The 21,836-nt window shown below is 37.3% G+C and overlaps 1 protein-coding gene across 1 annotated transcript; it reads right to left on the bottom strand.

Annotated features, from left to right (window-relative positions):
- Positions 1–2: 2 nt before the first annotated feature.
- Positions 3–21,669, bottom strand: LOC114247936 (cilia- and flagella-associated protein 65). The gene is made up of 25 exons (XM_089730296.1): positions 21,559–21,669; positions 20,614–20,833; positions 20,007–20,161; positions 19,659–19,778; positions 19,133–19,590; positions 18,370–18,550; positions 14,343–14,449; positions 14,139–14,271; positions 13,053–13,216; positions 12,801–12,968; positions 12,126–12,192; positions 11,002–11,172; positions 9,791–9,979; positions 8,635–8,711; positions 8,292–8,562; positions 7,977–8,216; positions 7,208–7,381; positions 6,512–6,655; positions 6,325–6,440; positions 5,513–5,632; positions 3,830–3,962; positions 3,299–3,436; positions 2,634–2,755; positions 1,357–1,479; positions 3–138 (listed from the first exon to the last, which is right to left on the bottom strand). The coding sequence occupies exons 1-25, from the start codon at positions 21,667–21,669 to the stop codon at positions 39–41; spliced, it is 4,002 nt and encodes a 1,333-aa protein (XP_089586422.1). The 3' UTR covers positions 3–38.
- Positions 21,670–21,836: the final 167 nt, after the last annotated feature.

Here is a 21,836-nt window from a genome sequence, read left to right as displayed (position 1 = left end):
TATACAAAAAAAACCAAAAAACGTATCTATGACGCAATTTATTCTGCATCTAAAATCGAAGTCTCGTGTTTTGGGTTAAGACCGTAGATGTGGAAGACGGCCTTGTTGACTATCGCGTCGCAAATACCAGAAGTAACCCTGCGGACAAGAACAATTAAATTTCGTGACAAATTAAGTTTGATCATAGACACGATGTGGTTTTCTTAAACATCACTGGCACAAAGCGTTAATTATATAATAATATCAATATAAATTAACACCAATTCCAATGAATATTATAGAGAGAGATCCATTTGAGAACGACTCGAAGAGCTGGGCTGACTTACTGTGCTGTATAGAAAAAAAATTGTACATACTCGGAATTTTGGATGGTATCATAATATGTTTAAAAGTTGCGTCATCTAAAGTCTGATGTTACAAAATTATTTATGTAAATTGTCTTAACAAAACTTATAATATAAGGTGTCAAATTAAAATCAACATAGTAAAAATACAAGCCAAATTTTGGTAAACAAAACGAATAGGCAACGTATGCTGGGTTCTACGAAAATGATTCTCATTTATGTTTTTTATGCATTTTAGTTGTTTCCTAGGTAGTTTGGATTTACAATAGAATCCACTATAGTAGAATTATTTTGTCCGTGCAGTTTGGGTAATAAAAAATCGGAGCGGTGAGCGAGTATTTCGCTCTCTCTTCCACTCACGAGCCTTATGGAGGGGCATAGTGATGCGCATTATTGTTGACGATAAGCGTTATCGATAGTGTATTTAGTTTTGTCATTTTCGGGATCCATTCTTATTTCAGTGAAAATTTTTAACACATTTTTGATAACAACACGTGCAAATATATAATATATAATATATAATAATAATAAATTCTGCCGTTTTGATACAAAACAAAGAAGTAGCCATTGTGTCACTAAATAAATTCAGAGAACGAATGCATAAAAACACATTTCTCTTCGACATAATGTACTATAATTTGCAGGTAAGTACCAATGACTCTTAACATAACAATGTCTCACCACCCTTCGTATACCACCCCGCCGCCGTGTACCTGCCTTCGATGACTCATTTGTTTTTATCGATAATGGCGTTGCGCCCGCGCAACATGCTCACTGCCCTAGCCGGGCTATGTTTTATGACCCAAACTGCACGGACAAAATAATTCTACTATAGGTGATGAACTGATTTCAGGACTTTTTCGGGAAAAGAAGTCAGCCGAGCAAGTCGCGTTGAAAAAAAATACCCGCAAATGTTGTTCGCGAAATTAGGTAGCAGGTCTGCTTCGTGTCTCAAGGTAGACTGAGCTATTTTAATCATCTATGCTATAATGAAATTTAATATTCTGATCACCGTCTGCTTAGTTGTGGCTTGGTTTCGTGTTCAATAACTTCGACAAGTTGTGAATAAGTGGGTATTTCTTCTTTGGCATAAAATTCTATTTGGTTCTTGAACATTTTGCTGTGCAAGGCGTCCCTGGAAAACAATCTACATGTAAGATGAACTGCGCGTTTATGTGAGAAGTAGTTTTGAGTTATGTATGGACAATCTTCGGTTGACTTTTGATGTTTTAGTTGCGTAATAGAATAATAACTCTGTAAATCTTTAGAGCGCATTAAAAATGTACGTAGACAATTCATAGACATTCATTCATGAATGTCGCCATCCAGCTTGAGACAAATTTTTTTTTTAATTGCTTAGATGTGTGGACAAGCTTACAGCCCACCTGGTGTTAAATGGTCACTGGAGCCCATAGACATCTACAACGTAAATGCACCACCCACCTTGAGACATAAGTTCTAAGGTCTCAAGTATAGTTACAACGGCTTCCCCCACCCTTCAAACAAAAACGCATTACTGCTTAACGGCAGAAATAGGCAGGGTCGTGGTACCTACCCGTGCGGACTCACAAGAGGTCCTACCACCAGTAATTACGCAAATTATCATTTTGCGGGTTAATTAAAAGCACTTTTAAGAAAAAAAACTATTATAGTAAATAGGTTCGAGCTGTGATTATGTTACATGGGTTAATGTCAAAAATCTATTTCCAAATGACTACTATAGTCCATGCGCTAGAAGTCGCGGCCACATCCAGTAGGTACTTTAACATTACCGTAGCTTTGTGTTTTCAAATGTAAATTTTCTCGTTAGGCCTCAACGGTTCGGAGATCCTTCCCTTTCGGCCCCCAGTCCGTGTCCCCCGGACGTGTACATGCTGCGGCAGAAATAGGCAGGTTGGTGGTACCTACCCGCGCGGACTCACGAGAAGTCCTACCACCAGTCCTAAAGATCAGTCCCAATTGTATAGGACGTGGTTGAACTATATTTGAAACCGAAACCCATGACTGCCTCGTGGTAGAAGAAATAGGCTGTATGGAAGAAGCTAACCTAAGCAATAAATTATCATCTAAGCAATAAATAAAAAAACCTTGCGTTTTTACAATCTATCGTATCACCGGTAAAATGGTAATAAAGCTTTCTTGGTTGGTCGTTACCTCCGCCCATTGGCATCTTCGTATGCTAGGGGTACGACTAAGTTACTAACTAAGCTATTTGCTTCCAAAGAATACGGGCCAATAATACAATTATTGTAAAGAAAAATAATCATGAAAACACTTTAAATTCCATACCACAGAATGCCATCTATGATCCTAATGACATCTCCAATAGTCATGTTATTGCTGTGCGAAGCTCTTTCGTAGTTTCCTCCATAATCATTGATATCTGATGACATCAAATCATAGGGTGGAGTCTGCGAGAAATCGTATAATTAATGTTAACTTTCCCAAAATGCGGAAAAAGATGAAAAAAATAAAATCAGCTATTTCCGTTTCAGTGTCATTGAACTTAAGTAGGTACCCATTGAAAGAGAATAAAAACCCTACCAGCGGTTCCAAAAAGATTTGACTGTTTTCAGAAGAGAATCAAATTCAACAGGCTTGTGTATTTTTGTATTTAGTTGTTAATCTTTTTTTCCAGAATAAAAAACCAAATACAAAAAAAAAGAGATACTGCATAGTTATGTACAATAGTAGCGTGCGCTTCGAAAACGATTGTGGTGGGTAAGTACGAGTAATATATCCATACTGGTGGCCCATTTTCGAACACATATTTGGTTTGATATATATAATTGCCTTGATCGTACTCTGAAGTGTTTTATTTACATTAAAGCTGAAACGGTTCCTCTTCGTGTAAATCAAATCAACGTGTAAAAACTTTACGAAATTCTTAACAACAGCTATGAAACTATTGATTACTGTAAATCATTTTATTTTATCTCTTATACTTTATTTACCTGTTCCCACATTTGCCTTAGCAGCATTCTCGGGTATCCATCACGTTGACCTTTTGATGATATAGAAATTGACATAGCCAAATAAAATGGCTTTGGTTTTTCGAGGTCCAGTACATAGGGAGGAGAATCGTTTATGCCCTGTTATCGATAGATTTAAAATGTTTAGTATAGACCTTTTTTTTAAATTATGAACAATTTTCTATTAGTAGAAATTTATTATTTCTAATTTTCATTAACAAACAGTAGTTAATTTGAACAATGCATACCCTTCTGGGTAATCCATTTACGGATACCCGGTCGAGGGGGGTAAGAGACCGGGTTATGTCGGACTCCGGCGCCTCCAGAGAAGAACAGGGAGAAGAAGAAGACAGGGGTCCTCCTCTTCTTAACAATGCATACCCTGATTGGATGCAAGTTGATTCCGCCCTTTTCTATTTGCGGCCACTCTTAGACCCTCATTTGGCAAAGGTTTTACTTAAATATGTTTGAAAATTAAGTAAAATTTTAGTGATCAAAGTGGAATCCACTTACGGGACGAAAAAAGCCTTTCTCCGTAATCATAAATTCTTGTTTGCATTTTTCCATTTTATTCCTCCTGAGTAATTCGTTCCGTTGGTAGCGCTTGCGTTCTGTCAAATCTAAAATCTCACACGCGACCGTCGTACTGTATAATTTGAGTTATTCAATTAATCATTGTACTCGTTTTAATTTTTAATCATGAAATACATAAAAATATTATAAAAGGAACATTTTTTTCCGTTGAAGTCTTAAGAAGTATTCTGATGGATGTTTGTTCGATGGATTTAGACCGAAGGATCTTGTGTGATAATTGATCTATCGAATTTCCCATTACTTAATAAAATAACCTTCGAAATTATTTTGGTTAACAATGATATTATTGTTGTTTTAGTGCTCATGAATAAAAGTTTTATTATTTACATAGGTTTTATACGTCCAAGAGTATAAAGACCGAAATTATGTAAGGCGGTGTGAGTGGAGTGAAATCCGCTGATGTGACTACTGCCTAAAACGAAGTTAACTTTCAGTTGCATTGTTATAACATCAATCGTTTTTTTTTTCCAACCTATGCTGATAGCCTTGAGAGGCTATTTCAGCTTCTCCTCACGGAGCTCAAACCGGGAGTGTTGATAACACGGGCCCTAGCAAGAGCAGTGCTTCGAAGAATCTACCACCGAATCGGAAACGCGACCCACTGAAAAGATCCGGCGAGAAACTCAGTGGGCTGTGTCTATAGGTTAGTTCGTTCGTCGAGCCCTTCGTCGCAAGCGACGGGTTCGGCGAGGACAGTGACCGGCATCAACCTAATCTTTTTTTTTTTTTTTTTTTTTTTTTTTTTTTTTTTTTTTTTTTTTTTTTTTTTTTTTTTTTTTTTTTTTTTTTTTTTTTTTTTTTTGTGATTGAAAGTTTACTGGTGGCCCGAAGGCCTTTCCAGTTTCACCAGGACAGGTGGGCGAGCAAAGGCTCAGCCAAGAGGGGTGGGATTTCGGGATCGCGACCCGCTGAGAAGATCCGGCGAGAAACTCAGCGGGCTGATGCATGGGTTAGGTTGCACGTCGACCTCTTTGTCGAGTTCGACGAGTACGGTTACCGGGGTCCCTAAGCCTGCCCCTAGTATTAGAGCTGAAGGCATCTAATGCAAAGGTTATTGGATCTGATGGATCCGTAAGGACGTGTCTAGGGCGTCGACGGTGACTGGCTCCTGCATGATCAGGATTCGGGGAGTAGTCAGCGGCGGCAACGATAAGGCGATTATCATGACGCATAGCCTTATCGAAGTATCGTTCCGACGCTGACTTCATGTATTTCCGAATTGATTCGAGGCCCAGGTCGTCGTGTAGGTCAACGTTCCTCACGAACCACGGAGCCCCGACAGCTAACCTGCAAAAGCGGGATTGTAGGGATTGGAGGGTGTCTATGTGTGTGCGGGCCGCGTGAGCGAACACCACACTCGCGTAAGTCATGACGGGCCTTATGCAAGTTTTGTAAAGTGTCACCTTGTTCCGAAGGGACATTTTACTCCGCTTACAGATCATGGGGATCAACCTAATCTATCGAGCCAGAACGCACAATTACTTTAGGGTAGAAATAGGTGCGACAGTGATTTTCAGAAGATCCTACCTAAGTTAGTGCTAGAGCAAGACTAATACTTAATGCTAAAGGAAAAAGGAATACAAAAAATGAAGAAAGACTTACGTGAAAGTGGCCGGTTCTTGTAAAGAATAAACAGTCATTGTAATCCATTCCGTCGTTTTAGGCTGTACAACACCCCAACACGGAGTCATAACCACGTTTATTATGTTTGCTATTCTTTCACTAAAAACCATAGGTTAACCAGTGTAGGGGACATTATTCTAGGTTCATTTCCAACTTCGAAAAAAAAACATGCTTTACGTTTTGAAAGGCAGGATAAGGCTGAATAACTACCTATTGGAAGCCTTGGCCACATGCTAGTGCCGTAGCTATGGCCTGGCAAACGAGAGACAGTGGAATAACCGTAATATCGAGCACGTTCAATAATTAAAAAAAACAAGCCTAAAAGCGTTCAACGGGAAAATATTGGAATCATGCCTTCCCTGCTTTAGGCAAGTTTAGTTTGATAAAATATTTTTCATTGTTATCCAAAGCAGAAGATCTTATGAGGAACGCTGGCTGCCAATATGGACCCTTCTCAAATAAAGTTTCAAGAAAGACATGTCTAGGCACTGCGATAGCAGAGATTTCATTCTAAAGTCACGTGGCAGAAAAATGATTTGTTGAAAAAAAAATTATTACTGATGATCAAAGGTTGAAAGGCACTGTAGATGATGCATTTTCAAGGTAATGGAACGACTCTGCTCCGGTAATACGTTGGCGGTTGTAAAAAAGAGAAGATCTGATAATTTCGAACCAATTCCACATAGAAATATTAAATTTAAAAAGGACACGTCACCAATTAAGACGCTACGTTTTATTGTTTGAAATCGTTTGATATAAACCAGAATCTACTTGAAAAGAAGAAAACTTACGGCAACCATATAAATCGAATTACGTGTTCGGTGTCATTATTTATAGCTATAATTTCTCGCGACAACGAATGTGTCGGCATTACAGGTAAAGTCAAGTGTTCCATCGATAAATATACCTACAAAAACAATGCCGTTTGTGAGAAAGAAAACTTTCACCGTTCGAAGAAAATGATATGAAAATACATACAAGACCATTTCTGTGAGCCGCCCTGATGTTTTTTTCCACGTACTTCGGGACATCGAGTCTCGTTTCAATGCAATTCGGAAGACCACCTTGCCCTTTTACTAAAAGTTTAACAGTGTCATACCCAAACGAACACTGAAATATCATCTGCGAACGAAACGGTATTTTGTTCCATTAATATGAATAAGCTATCAATCACTACATAGTATAAAACAAAGTCGCTTTCACTGTCTCTATATCCCTATGTATGCTTAAATCTTTAAAACTACACAACGGATTTTGATGCGTTTTTTTTTAATAGACAGAGTGATTGAAGAGGAAGGTTTATATGTATAATAACATCCATTACATAGTGGAGAAATCAATAATAAATTAAAGTTTCCGAAGCGAAGCGAGGGCGGGTCACTAGTATACAATAAGGAATACTGTCTCTCTCTCTCTCTCTCTCTCTCTCTCTCTCTCTCTCTCTCTCTCTCTCTCTCTCTCTCTCTCTCTATATCTGCATACTTAGAATTTTGCATAGTTATTGTTGCACCACTAATTTACCTATTCTTAAAGAGAAACAGTAAGCATTCAAAGGATAAAAGCGATGTTCGAAAACATGTGATGTCAATAGGCTCACATAACCTAATACCGGGTGATCCGTCAAATCGTCTACCCACTAAAAAGCACTTGGTTAAACACACATAGCGTACCTACCTCGTAATCTATCATCTCAGTAGGCATAAACGCGAACGGTATAGCCAGTTTCCCCAATGGAGGCACTTCGGCGAAATAAAGCAAACAGCGGATTATAGAATCCGGAGAGGTTGTGTTCCCGCGCAGCAGACGCCACGTCGTAAACACATCCGTCGGATTGTACAACCACACGATCTGCGGACGAACCCAACATATTTCATTGCAACTTAGCACATTTGTATACTGTCTGTGAGCGAACCTTCCGAGGCAGTAAGTAGTATTGAGTAGAGTAGAGTTAATAGTATAGAAGTTTTTTTTATTTTTATTGCCCTTGTAGGCGGACGAGCATACGGCCCACCTGATAGTGAGTGGTTACCGTCGCCCATGCAATGCCAGAGGCAGAGCCAAGCCGCTGCCTACCAAATAGAGAAGATATGGTATCTAAATGTAACCAGAAAACAACGTTAGTATGATTAGTCAAATAAAAATGTACAAAAGTATACTAAATAATAATGTTTAAGTAGCACTTAGTACCAATCTAATGTTAATATTTTTTATAATATTATTTCATAACAAGCCGTAAGCGATACTTTGTTGTTTTAAATTATGGGGCCGATGTATTGATTATCGAAAAGCTATTGTTTTATACGACCTGTTACTAAACAGTGAAAACGTGTATTATCATATTTTTTTACAATTTAATCTATTTCTGTTCGGTCATTACAATTAATTATCTTCGTTTTCAACAACGGTTTCCTGACACTAATTACAATATATATAATAAAATTACCCTTATAACAGGATCCAAATTGTTGATCGGAACTTTTCCGCAGTCTAGAACTGCCAAGTATTCTGGCTGGTCTATGTATCGTCGGAGCGCTGTCAAAACACCTTTCGTGTTTAAAGTCGCAAAGATGTTAAGGTAAATACGTATCGTCCTTTGGTTCGGTAAAGTCATTATGTAAGACAATGTGTTCAAGCCTTCATAAGCATAGTTGAACTTTAATGTTAACAATTCGGGATTATCAGGCTGAAAATCAAATATGTCTTAAATCAGCTTACCTATGAAAATTTTAATGGAAGTCAAAAAAATAAAGTTATTTACCGCAACCATCCCGTTCAGTGGTGTTAATTCTACCAAAAATCTATGAGAGCAGGTATGCTTCATTTCGTACAAAGAAATGCCGATTTGCACCTCAGTCATTTCGCAATCACATATCTTTTCCCTCTTGAGACTCCAAGCCACAGGTACGGAATATATGCAGCCCATCACATATATAAATACGACGGAACCGGCGCGGATGCAAAGATCAGGAGCGTAAATATTTACAGAAACTGGTTTGTTGGGACGGCAATCGATGAGAGCCTTGTTAAGCCTAAAGGAAATTTAATTGGCATAACCTGTCAATAGCTTTACATTCAATAGCCAAGATAGAAGCAATACTTACTCGTCCAAATTAACTAAATTCCAAAGGCAATGATTGCTCAGAATCACTGGACAATTGACAGAAATAGTACGTTTAATCTGAAATAGCACTAATCTATATATATAAACATAAATTGCTGTTCGTTAGTCTCGCTAAAACTCAAGAACGGCTGAACTGATTTGGCTAATTTTGGTCTTGATTTATTTGTGGAAGTCTAGAGAAGGTTTAAAAGGTAGATAAATATGAAAATGCTCGGAATTAAATAAAAATAACAATTTTGTTTTCCCTTTGATGTGTCCCCCGTCGGACGGATTCCTTTTGTTTGTTTTAAGTTTATTTTATACAAAAGTTTAGGTCTTTAATTTATCGATTGAGGCACTACGAAGTCTGCCGGGTCAGCTAGTATTTAATAGACACGGGCTTTGACTTCATTTAAGCTAGTGAAGCGATACTACGATTCGATGCTACTATAGGTAGGTTATACTATAGATTTTGAAATCTATCGATCAGTCTACAGATTTCCACTGTTGGACATAGGCTCCCCACGGCTCACCACAACGATCGGCTCTGCGAAGCCCGCATCCAGCGGATTTCCGCGGCGTAAAGCAGGTGTTTCGAAATAGATATACTAATTCGTTGAAATTCGCGCGCCACCTATCATAACTATGACCATACTTCGCCAGAAACCTATTTTGAATAGTCAAAATGAAAATTTTAAACTTATATAGTTTGATAAAAAACACGAAAACCTATAAAAGTGAACTGATGTGCAGTAGTTACTGGAGCATATAAGCAACAACATAAATAAATGCCGCCACCGACCTCGAGATATGAATTTTAAGTCTCAGTTTTATAATACAACGGCTGCTCTTCAAACCGAAAAGCATTATTGGTTCAGGGCAGAAAGTGGCAAGTTGGTTGGACCTATAGCACCGGACTCATAAAACGCCTACCACCAAACAACCCACATAAAGTAAATTAAAATATAATTTTGAACACGTTTGATTTTATTACAAGTTGCTATTCCTTCATTGTTAAAATTGCATTAGATAACACGAGTTAAGTATGTATTTCATTATTTAAAAACAAATTAGAATCTTCACACGGGATTCGAACACCGGCAAAGCCGCATAGCTAAAAACGAATGAAAACTTCAAATAGCCTTAAATTAAATTACCTTAATGGTTGGATATATTCCATCATACCATATAGTGCAAATAGTTTTTGTTATCGGCTGTATTTCTTCAATTTCATCGTTTTCGGTGCGAAACAAAACCGTATATTTAATATCGATTTGTCGTGAACCCGCCCCGCTTGGCATAACCGACATTTGGACTTGGCAATGATTTGATGGCTTGAGGCTGTTCTGCAATCGTGTAACTTAAGCGTTACTGTGACATTTAAGCAATAGATAAAATGCTCCAAATCATACAATAGGCATGATGACTAATTTTCAAAATCTATTCTATGTTATTCAGAAGTATCTATTTATATCAAAAATATTTCATATTTCGGTAGAAAATAAAGGTTTTCATGCAATAAAATGAAATTTAAATTGAAAGTTGCCATTGCTTGTATGTATTAGACCTTAAAACTATGTTTGTAAGTAGGCTAAAGATTAGACTTAACGCAGATGATGAAACAGCTTAAGTTTTTTTTTATTGTTTAGATGTGTGGACGAGCTCACAGTCCACTTATATATAACTTGAGATATAAGTTTCAAGGTCTCAAGTATAGTTACAACGGCTGCCCCACCCTTCAAACCGTAACGCATTACTGCTTCACGGCAGAAATAGGCAGGGTGGTGGTACCTACCCGCGCGGACTCATAAGAGGTCCTACCACCAGTCGCTACAAAACGTCGGTGAAGCAAAACCTGATTTATAAAAAACTATAGATGCATTGAATTCAAACTGAGCTCCTATTTCACGTAGGTACATTATAATCACTATATAACTATATGTACACTCTATATTAAGACAATACCGTATTCAAGATGTTTGTTAAAAAAGTACCCAAAACAGAATAAAGACAATTTAGTTTAGGAATAGTCCTTAGGGAATAATTTTTTGAAACATTTACATTTGATCAATATTGTTTTCGAATTTTGTATTGTCATAGAAAATTACGAGGATTGAAATTTAAATCGTAGCAATCGTAAATAAGTTAGCAATTACAAATGCATGGTATGTTTTTATTATTTTGAGCTATATTAAAAATGTTATAGTCAATCATGCTATTTCACAAAGAAAATAATTATCTTTAATTAAGAAATTAATTAGGTACGAAACATAACCCGAACCTATAAATACATATATACAAAAAAGTGAACTACCTATGTAGTAAGAAAAATGTTTATAAAGATAAAATAAAATAATTTTACACTAACCACATTACATTCAATTTCGAATCTGTCACCACTATAGTCGTCTCCCATACCTTCGATTATGTGATACAATTTAGAAGAGAAGTAACAGGAGCCATAGTTGTATAAAGTCACTGAAAAATTAACGCTTTCTCCTACTATAATGTCATGAAGATTTGTTGATTTCGGTAAGACCTGTAAGAAAGTATTAGTGTATATATCTTTTTTGTTTTAAAAGAAAACCGTGCGGCTCGTGTAGTTTAAAATTGTATCTCGTAATTTTGAAATAAGTTTTATTTATTGCTTTCATGGGTGTTTACAGCCAACAGGTTACAGCCCACCTGGTGTTAAGTGGTTACTGGAGCCTATAGACATCTACAACGTAAATGTGCAACCCACCTTGAGATATAAGTTCCTAAGGTCTCAAGTATAGTTACAGCGGCTGCCCCACCCTTCAAACCGAAACCCATTACTGCTTCACGGCAGCAATAGGCAGGGTGGTTGTACCTACCTGCGCGGACTCACAAGAGGTCCTACCACCAGTAATTACGCAAATTATATTTTTGCGGGTTTGATTTTTGTTACACGATGTTATCCCTTCACCGTGGAAGTCAATCGTGAACTTTTGTTAAGTACGTATTTGATTAGAAAAATTGGTACCCACCTGGGATTCGAACACCGGTGCATCGCTTAAAACGAATGCACAGGACGTCTTATCCTTTAGGCCACGACGACATCAAAATTCAATTACGTGTGTCGTCATTTGGGGCTAAAATGTACGGACAACAATGAAACCTCAGATCATATCACTCCTATACAACGGTTATTACGTATGAAGTTATGCGAGCACCAGCTCAGAACATTTTTGGTGATCTGAATCTAATGACTTATGTTTCTATATATGTAGGTATATGAGCCGGCACAGGTAGGTACCACCATGTTTATTTGTGTGCCTTGAAGCAGTAATGCGTTCGAAAAGTGGGGCAGCCGCTGTACTAAACAATTTAGAACCCATGTCTCACAATTGATAGCAGCATTTACGTTGTTGATCTCTTGTGGGTGCTGGTAAAGACATAATTCCAAGTGGGCCGTGAGATCGTCCACCTAACTAAGCAACGACAATGTGGTGATTAAGAAAAATAGTATACCTTTAAATCCGGAAGCTCAGAGAAGCCCATTACATGAATGAATACATCTTTAGGTTCTCCAACTGGTCTGCAAAGTATAAATAGCATTTTCCTTACGACTAGAGGATGCTTTCGTTTTCAATCTGCTATAGGTAGGAAGCGGCGCGACAATTCATCTAACATTACCGCTATCCGTGAACAGCATTGACGACACTCATTATGAGGTGGGCTGCATGGTCGTTTGTTTATCAATACAATAAAAAAGTGAGATAGATAGATAGATAGATAGTGAGATAGATAGATGATATATTCTTTCAATCATATCTCACGGTGGTATTATCAGCCCACTGAGTTTCTCGCCGGATCTTCTCGGCGGGTCGCGTTTCCGATCCGGTGGTAGATTCTGCGAAGCACTGCTCTTGCCAGGGCCAGTGTTAGCAACACTCCGGTTTGAACCCGGTGAGCTCACCTACACGTCAAGGAGAAGCTGAAATAGCCTCTCAAGGCTATCAGTATAGATAGAAAAAAAGTAAGAATGTTTATGATATGTGGTGGCGCTTAAGATCCACGCAATTCTGCAGCTCATTGTAACTAATTTGAAGTGTTTTCGTGGCATACAGTTTCTGCTTACCAGCTGTCGCACTGGACAGACGTGTGTCTGAGCGTACATTACTTCCACAAAAAAGCATTACTTACTTTCCATTAATTAAGCATATACAGGAACACGTCACAGTCGTCTGATAAACTTTATTAGGTTCCTTAGGGAAAAACCACCAGTGATACCGGACAACCTCTTTGGGTGGTAAAAGAATTGAACCGAAATTATCACCACCAAGCCATGGCACTGAGTTCAAAACTCGTATGCTGGAATTTAATTAATTAAATAACAATATTTACAATGACCATCAACGAAATATATTAAGGTGAATAATAATGCATAAAACTAACTGAATATCCATTCTTGTGAGGTTATGAAGATACGCAGTGCAGTAATTTGTGCACCCGGTTATTGTTGATGGAAATTCGTACATAGCGTGAGTCGAGGGATTATAACCGTGCGACATCAATTCGACCTCACTGTATTCAGCATTCCCGCGTAAACTGAGACGTGCCTGTGTATTAAACTATGTATTAAAATTCACTGAAATTCATAAACTTCACGGATACAGGGTGTAATGAATTTGTTCCTAAAATTATGAAAACAGATGTAATATTGCCGATTTTAGCACGACAAAATAAAGTATAACTTTAATACGCTTTTATTAGCTTCAGACGTATGTATGTAACGGAATCTTTGAACATGATTTTGACCCCTTTCAAACGTCGGATTAACTCGAAATTTGGTATGCTTATTATGGGCAATTCAATAAAAAAAAATGGAAAAATTTTTTGAAGAATTGAAATTCAACTAAAAAATTAAAAATAAATAATAGTTTAAAAAAAACTAACAAAATACGCTTTTATGGAAAATCCATCTAAAAAAATAGAAAATAAATTTTAATAAATTTGAATTAAAAATGGTGTAAACAAATGATTTTATTTAAAAAAAAGCGTGGGGTGCATGGTATTAGTAGTTATAAATATTTTATGAACAGATATGAGTAGAAGGGTTATTTTGATAATATCCTGAAAAGCACCCCACGCTTTTTTACAATAAAATCATTTGTTCTTACACTATTTTTAATTAAAATTTATTAAAATTTATTTACTACAGGTTTTCGCATCACACCCAATATAATACACGGTGACGGGTTTGTTGCAGTATGTTCATCTGCTTTTTTTTAATGATGGAGGGCTTACTGGTGACCCGGAGGCCTTTCCAGTTTGACAAGGACAGGTGGGCGAGCAAGGGCTCAGCCAGAAGGGACATCTACTAACAGCCATCGGTCAGAGTTACGGGCAACGATGACAACAATTCCTTACTTTATCATTCTTAATAAACATAAGATTAATGGTAAGTAGTATTTTTGAGTTAAGTTAGTGAATGAATGCAATCTTCGAGAGCGGTTATTTTACACCCTGTATAAAAAGTACCTTCTGAGTTCTATTAACAATTAAATCCCATGCTTCAATATAATTCCCACACGAATTCGGCTCGAGAGCCACCGTAACAATTTGCCATCCTCTGCCTTGTACAACTCCACACATCGGCAGCAATGCGAAGTTCCTGAAAATTTCTAGACTATAACAGCGAGAATTCCATATCTGGTATGCATGAAGGTACTCGACGTTACTTACGAGAAATTTGGTTCTTTAAATCTAAATTGCATAGGAGCCTCTTGTTTATTGACCAGCATAAAGTTTGTAAACGTAGTTCTGCCCGGAACTGTTGGTGGTAAAACTACCTGAAAATTTTTCATTCTGCTGGGTGTAATCTAGAATAGCACCGGCCAACTGTTCCCGTGGGTATCGTAAAAGGTGACTAACGCATTCACCGAAGAATGGTTTTTTTTCCTACCTATGCTGATAGACTTGAGAGGTTATTTCAGCTTCACCCTAACGTGTAGGTGAGCTCACGGGGCTCAAACCGGAGTGGCGATTTCCCCTGATTAAAGTACCGATGTATGCAGATTGGCGACCTGCGATTTCTTATGGCAGCGCGCATTGGTATTTTGCATGGACAGGTAATACCGTCCAGTCTACTTCTGCCGCGAACAATTCATGCGTTAGAATATTGGGACAGCCGTTATACAATGCAAAAAACTTGAAGTTTTAGAGGTAATGTTACGAAACTTTTTGTCATTAAATCGCACAGGGTGTCCTCCTCAGCCTGTCCCCGAGCTAGGGTTTTCTGTACTGTAGTTACTATTATATGAAATACAAGTCCATACTCATAAGTCCCATAATGACTATATCAAGCCGAAACGTGGCTACAGTCATAGTCAGCGTGGCGACAGTATAGATCACATAAAAATGTTAACAAAATCCTTTAAGTGGTAATTAATAGTTTCGTAGAATAACTAATTTATTACTTGTTTCAACTAATTAATGACCTCCTTGAATTTGCACAATAAAAGTACGAGGGCTGCACTAAAAGTATCGGGAATGGAATATTTCCACTGTTCCTGTCATATTAAAATCTTTTTAATTGAAAACTCCTTGGTTTTAAAAATCGAATACCATTTATTTATTTTAAAAAAGATTCTCGGTCTTGTCACGAGGTTTTGTCAAAGTTGTTTAGTCGTTGAGAAAATGGAATTGACTCGAGAAAATTCAAGAGCGATGATTTATTATGACTTTCGAAGTGGTTTAACACAAAAACAGTGTGTTGACCGGATGATTTCTGCATTTGATGATGAAGCCCCATCCAAAAACACAATTTATCGCTGGTTTGCTGAGTTTCAACGTGGACGTGTCAAGCTCAGTGATGATCCCCGTCAAGGTCGTCCAAAAACTGCAGTCACCCACGAAAACGTTGATGCTGTGCGTAAGCTGATTGAGGAAGATCGACATGTGACATACCGCGAAATTCAGGCAACTTTAGACATTGGCATGAGTCAAATACAAATAATCTTGCATGAACAATTAGGTGTAAAAAAGTTGTTTTCCCGATGGATACCGCATTCGCTCTGTGAAGAGCAAAAAGCGGCTCGCGTTACTTGGTGCGTCAGAACTCTCGAAAGATTCCACGCAGGATTCTCAAATGCTGTATACAACATTGTATCAGGTGACGAATCCTGGATATACGCGTACGAACCCGAAACAAAAAACCAGTCACGAGTTTGGGTGTTCGAAAATGAGTTAAAGCCAACAAAAATTGTTCGTTCACGGAGTGTTGCAAAAAAAATGGTGGCCACGTTTGTCTCCAAAACCGGCCATGTTACGACTATTCCTCTTGAGGGACAAAGAACGGTTAATGCAGAATGGTATGCTAGCATTTGTTTGCCACAGGTCGTTTCTGAACTCCGTAAAGAGAACTGCAACCGCCGCATCATCCTCCATCACGACAATGCGAGTTCTCACACCGCGCACAGAACAAGAGAGTTTTTAGAGCAAGAAAACATAGAATTATTAGACCATCCGCCGTACAGCCCCGACCTAAGCCCTAATGATTTCTATACTTTCCCTAAAATAAAGAATAAATTGCGTGGACAGAGATTTTCATCACCTGAAGAAGCTGTGGACGCCTACAAAACGGCCATTTTGGAGACCCCAACTTCCGAATGGAATGGTTGCTTCAATGATTGGTTCCATCGTATGGAAAAATGTGTCAAATTTCGCGGAGAATACTTCGAAAAGCAATAAATACATTTTTAAATAGTAATGTTGTGTCACTTCGTTAATTCCCGAAATTTTCAGTGCCGCCTATGTAGCATTAGGACGTTCATTTAGTTAAACGCGTCAGAACGAGACAGACAATAAGAAATTCGTTCAACTAACTTGAAACAATGAAAACGACAAAAATACAACCATATTACTAGTTACATAAGGCTCGAAAACTCAAAACAAATGTTATACTTATTACAGGATATATACTTAGTCTGGCCATAAATACTGTAATTAAAAATAAACAAAATATTACATTTGAATTTGGAATCTGTCATTTTTATATGATTGCTCATTGAGTTTTCTCATTTTGGCGCCAATACATTGTACTATCTATCTCTGAATATTTTGCGATATTAAAATGGAGTGGGGTGATAAAGAGAACCGAATCGCTGTGATTGCATTACACAAAGTTGGTATGGAGCCAAATGCAATTTTTAAAACTCTCCATACGCTTGGTATTAGTAAAATGTTTGTGTACCGGGCTATTAATAGAAAAGATGATTTAGGACTTGCAGCCTATAAGAGACGTATTGGTCATTTCTTAACTAATAATTTAAAAGAGAATAGGGTGGTAAAATCGAAACAACTACTGAAGCGGTACGTAAAGAGAGGTCATAGAAAATTTTTGTTTACGGATGAGAAATTTTTTACAGTTGTGCAACATTTTAACAAACCAAATGACCGTATTTATGCTCAAAGCTTTAAGGAAACTTCCCAATTAGTCGACAAAGTGCAACGTGGGCACTATCCGACTTCAGTGATGGTTTGGTGGCCTATTAGGTATGAAGGAGTGACTGAGCCATACTTTTGTGAAAAAGGTATCAAAACATCGGCACAACTGTATCAAGATACCATTCTTGAGAAGGTAGTGAAGCCCCTTAACAACACCATGTTCAATCATCAAGAATGGTCCTTCCAGCAAGACTCGGCGCCAGGTCATAAAGCTCGGTCTACGCAGTCTTGGTTGGAAACGAACGTTTCGGACTTCATCAGAGCTGAAGACTGGCCGTCGTCTAGTCCCGATCTTAATCCGCTGGATTATGATTTATGGTCAGTTTTAGAGAGTACGGCTTGCTCTAAACACCATGATGATTTGGAGTCCCTAAAACAATCCGTACGATTGGCAGTGAAAAATTTTCCCATGGAAAGAGTGCGTGCCTTTATTGATAACTGGCCTCAACATTTAAAGGACTGTATTGCAGCCAATGGAGACCACTTCGAATAAGCTTTATATAATTTAAATTGTGGTATATTTATGTATTAAACTAACACACTGTAAAAGTAATAAATGTTATTTGCCATAGAATTTTTTTTGTTTTCCTTTGTAACAGTATTTATGGCCAGACTAAGCATAAATGAAATTCATCTTTATTGCAAAGAAAAAAGAAGCTATTCGATATGCCGGACACAGTAGGAACGTAATAGCGACACCGGCAAAATGTTTCTGTGTATGTGTGTGTTTGTATTTCAAGCAGCTGATATCACGTGAACTTTTTATGTTTGGAAATCTGGTTAGGCTTAATATTTTTACTGCGACACATATTATATTACCTGCGGTATAAAATAATTCAAAGGTTGGCAAAAAACAGTTTCTTCGCTATATTATATATTCTAATAAGATTCTATAATTTTCGGATAGTCTCCCTGAGCTTTTCGTCGGATTTTCTCCGTGGGTCGCAAATCCGATCCGGTGTTACATTCAGCAAAGCACCGCTCTTGCTAGGCAGATGTTAGCCAAGTCTCCCAGGGTGAACCCAGTGAGCTCGCTTACACGTCCTAAGCTAGTATAATCCTTCGAGGTTACTAGACGTAGGTAGGCAAAAAAAAACAGTTTACGGCTGATATACCCTTTGTGAGACACCCTGTATATTAAACACTCAAACAACAAGCTTATAATGTTCTTGTTAAATGAATTGTATGCCCGAAGTAGGAATTGAGCCCACGACATTCGCTAACCACTGCGCGACGGGGACAGTCAAAGTCGTAGAGAACCTACTTCAACTGGACATTCCCATTCCGTGATCCAATCAGTGCAAGGGCTCCAAGTATTTCCTATACAAGGTATTCGGAACCACGTATGTTTTAGTTTTAACTCATCGCAATTCTCGCTAGTGTATTTCTTGACTTGATAATCTCCACATAACAGGAAGCTATATACTTCATCGTCCATGTTCGGTCTACAAAACACACATTCTGGTCAGTTTTAATATACAACAGCTAACATTGTATAGATACAACACGCTGATATGATCTCTCTAGACCAGTGATGGGCATACATTTTTAATGGCGAGCCACAAAGCTTAAGAAATTCTAGAGGAGGGCCAGAATTATAGAAAAAATGCATTCTGTATTTAAACTTTTTAAAAACAAAATACGTTTTACTTTTACGTCTTGTTAGGCGTGTGAGACGTGAGGCGTGTGATAGATAGGTGAAAATAATGTTTTTTTTTTTCAATAAATAAACTAATACCTGTGACAGACTGCCGATATACTTATAATTATGGCAAGTTAATTATGAGATAATGAAAGCTTAAAACACCCATGACGAATTGCAGCTTTCATCAAAAACTCGAAGAATTTAAATTATAAACGTCAGACTTTATTTTACGCGCCAAAATGCTGACTAGAATATTTAGGATGGATGGACTCTCGGCGGGCAGGATTAAATACTTCCGCGGGCCGTACTTTGCCCATCACTGCTCGAGACCATCAGCTTAGGTAAAAAGAAAAATATAATAATAACACAATTTATAATAAACCTGAATCGAATAGTAAATAATCTTGACTCATTCGGCGGTATTTCACAAGCTACGGGATCAATCAAGAAAATATTGTCAGGATCTGCAATAATTATAACCATAATTAGGCAAAACAACAAAAGAAAAACAAAAGAAGAAGCAGACATAATTATTTTTTTATTTTTGCTCTGTAAACCTGCCATCCATTGTATGAAACCATCTTCTTGCTCATGATTGGTTACGCAAAGCGTTTGAGAAATGTTCTTTGTAATGTCTTTCACGCTTCCTGTGCTGAAATCAAAGAATCTTTCGAAGACTGACGCCGCCGGTATGTGGGGCAATCTTCTCAGACTGTTTTCCATGAAATGAGCCGAACGGCTAAGTCTTTTCCAGTATTTTTCAAAATCGTGATCGTCCAAATTGAATAGTGGGTTACCTGGTAAAACAACAGATGCCAGAACTCTTACAAATATTGGTTCCTAGAAAGGAAAAATATCCAATTTAAAAACTCCATAAATTACGATCTGATGATAGTGCCATGAAATACCTGATTTAGTACGAGACAGACTAACTCTGCATTATAAATCCCTAGAGCAGTTCCATTGAATATCATAGTGATAGGAATTGTTTCAAACGGTCTCACAAGTCCGCAATGACCAGTCGAAATCTGTAAATTAACTTCTAGGGTTGTACTAAATCAGCTAGATACTGAAAATAATGATTAATAATATTCACTGCTTTATACATAAACGGAATTATGTCGTTTATTAAAACGGAACGGGCATTTCCATATAATAATAATAATAATAATATATCCTTACATTTAGAATCAGTAAATAAGTGAACAGAATCATTGTAAAGTGCATACGAAATTATGTTAAAATTAAAAGCCTACTTGAAAATTTCCTTGACCGTATGTCGGCAAGTACCACTGGTATGTAGTTTCTAAATTTGTATTATTTATGATGTTGATAACTTCTTTCCTTTCCTCTTTTTCAGTTTTACACACTCTAAAATATATTTTCCTCTTATCTATTCGTATTTTTGGACCTAAAAACATAAAGAAGTGTACTAAGTGTACACACAAATAAGCTATAGCACCGTGATTCGATACTGAGATTGTTCATAAATTATAATGTAGGTAACAAACAAGTGTCCACGAAAGATTTCCATGACAAAGGTATAGTGAGTTGAGTCAAAGTTCAACTTTCGATCAGCCCACTGAGTTTCTCGCCGGATCTTTTCAGTGGGTCGCGTTTCCGATCCGGTGGTAGATTCTGCGAAGCACTGTTCTTGCTAGGGTCAGTGTTAGCAACTCTCCGGTTTGAGCCCCGTGAGCTCACCTACAAACGTTAGGGCGAAGCTGAAATAGCCTCTCAAGGCTATCAGCATAGGTAGAAAAAAAAAAGTTTCGATCATTGTTCGAATAGTGGTATCACTAATTGCATCTTTAATTTAATCTCATATTGTCTGTAATTAAATAAATTATTAAAACGTCTAACCGAAGCATTGTCCACATACAGTTAATCTGTACGTATTACCAGCTGTGTCGTCAATTAAGTAATATTCAGTGTAAGACTGTCCAGGATTGGTAGCTTTAAATACTATTTTGACTTCAGCATTGTCATTAGGATTTACAGGAGTAGACGTTATAGATGCTTTAAATACTCTGTCAATATTATCCAGTATGTACAACAGGGAAATCCGATAGGTTAATGTTTTCTGAAATTATCAATTTAGAAAGCATTACTAATTTTTAATGTATGCCATATGGCAAATATGAGCCATAATTGCGCATCTGAGGTTGAATTGTCTTCGTTGGTCATGAGAGTAATTCGCCACTCTTTCTAAACTACGGTGGCAGAAGAGAAGTCCTCAGAATCATCTTAAATAATTACTCAGAATATTCCCTATAAAATAGCAGAGGTTTTTTCGGTTAATTATAATGGGATCGCTATCGCACTCCTCAAACAGGAACGTTTGATTGCTGTAATTGCTCAAGAATGAAATTTTGCTTATCTGTGCAAGAATTATTTATATAATATTTTTCCCGTTTAGGAATTTGTATTAGATTAAAGTAGTAACTTCATAGAAACTCAGAAACTTGACGAGACGGTCACATCGGTCGGAAACATCGGTCAATTTATCAGTAGGCTGAGTAGGCTAGGGCAAGGAACTTGACGCAATTTTTTTTTTTGCGTTACAGAAATTAAAAATTCAAATTTATGCACATACATAAATGTTTTTAAATATAATTACGACGCATCTTAGAGGAGGCCTATGTCCAGCAACTAGGGTATTGAATTGTAGAGGTCGGTAGCTGCGGCATAATTGGAATAGGCTATTGGCGGTAAATGTATAAATCCGCCACTGAACAAATGCTAATATAGAGCCATGGACTTAGAACTTTTGATAATTTCGATACTTAGTGTATTATTGAAACTTACATCGCCATTATTTTGAATATGTAAGTACTTTTCTGATATGGTATCAACTGGTACATTTTCAAAATCAATAGTTTTTAGTTCAGAAGAACTACCATCTGACATACTATCCATTTTTTGTTTCAATTATTTCAGCAGTTACAGTTAAATCCTTCAAACATTAATAATAATGTTCAAAATATTTCAAAGAAAGTTGTCTATTAGAGTGACATTGATGAGTTTAACTATGAGGAGTGCTATGAGGTAGAGTTTAATAAACACTTACAATTCCAAAATTTCCA

The sequence above is a fragment of the Bombyx mandarina genome, chromosome 10 (genome assembly GCF_030267445.1).
Source record: "Bombyx mandarina strain Sakado chromosome 10, ASM3026744v2".
In the NCBI taxonomy this organism is placed as follows: domain Eukaryota; kingdom Metazoa; phylum Arthropoda; class Insecta; order Lepidoptera; family Bombycidae; genus Bombyx; species Bombyx mandarina.
Note: the sequence above shows the minus strand (reverse complement) of the source record. Positions and strands in the feature narration are given on the sequence as shown.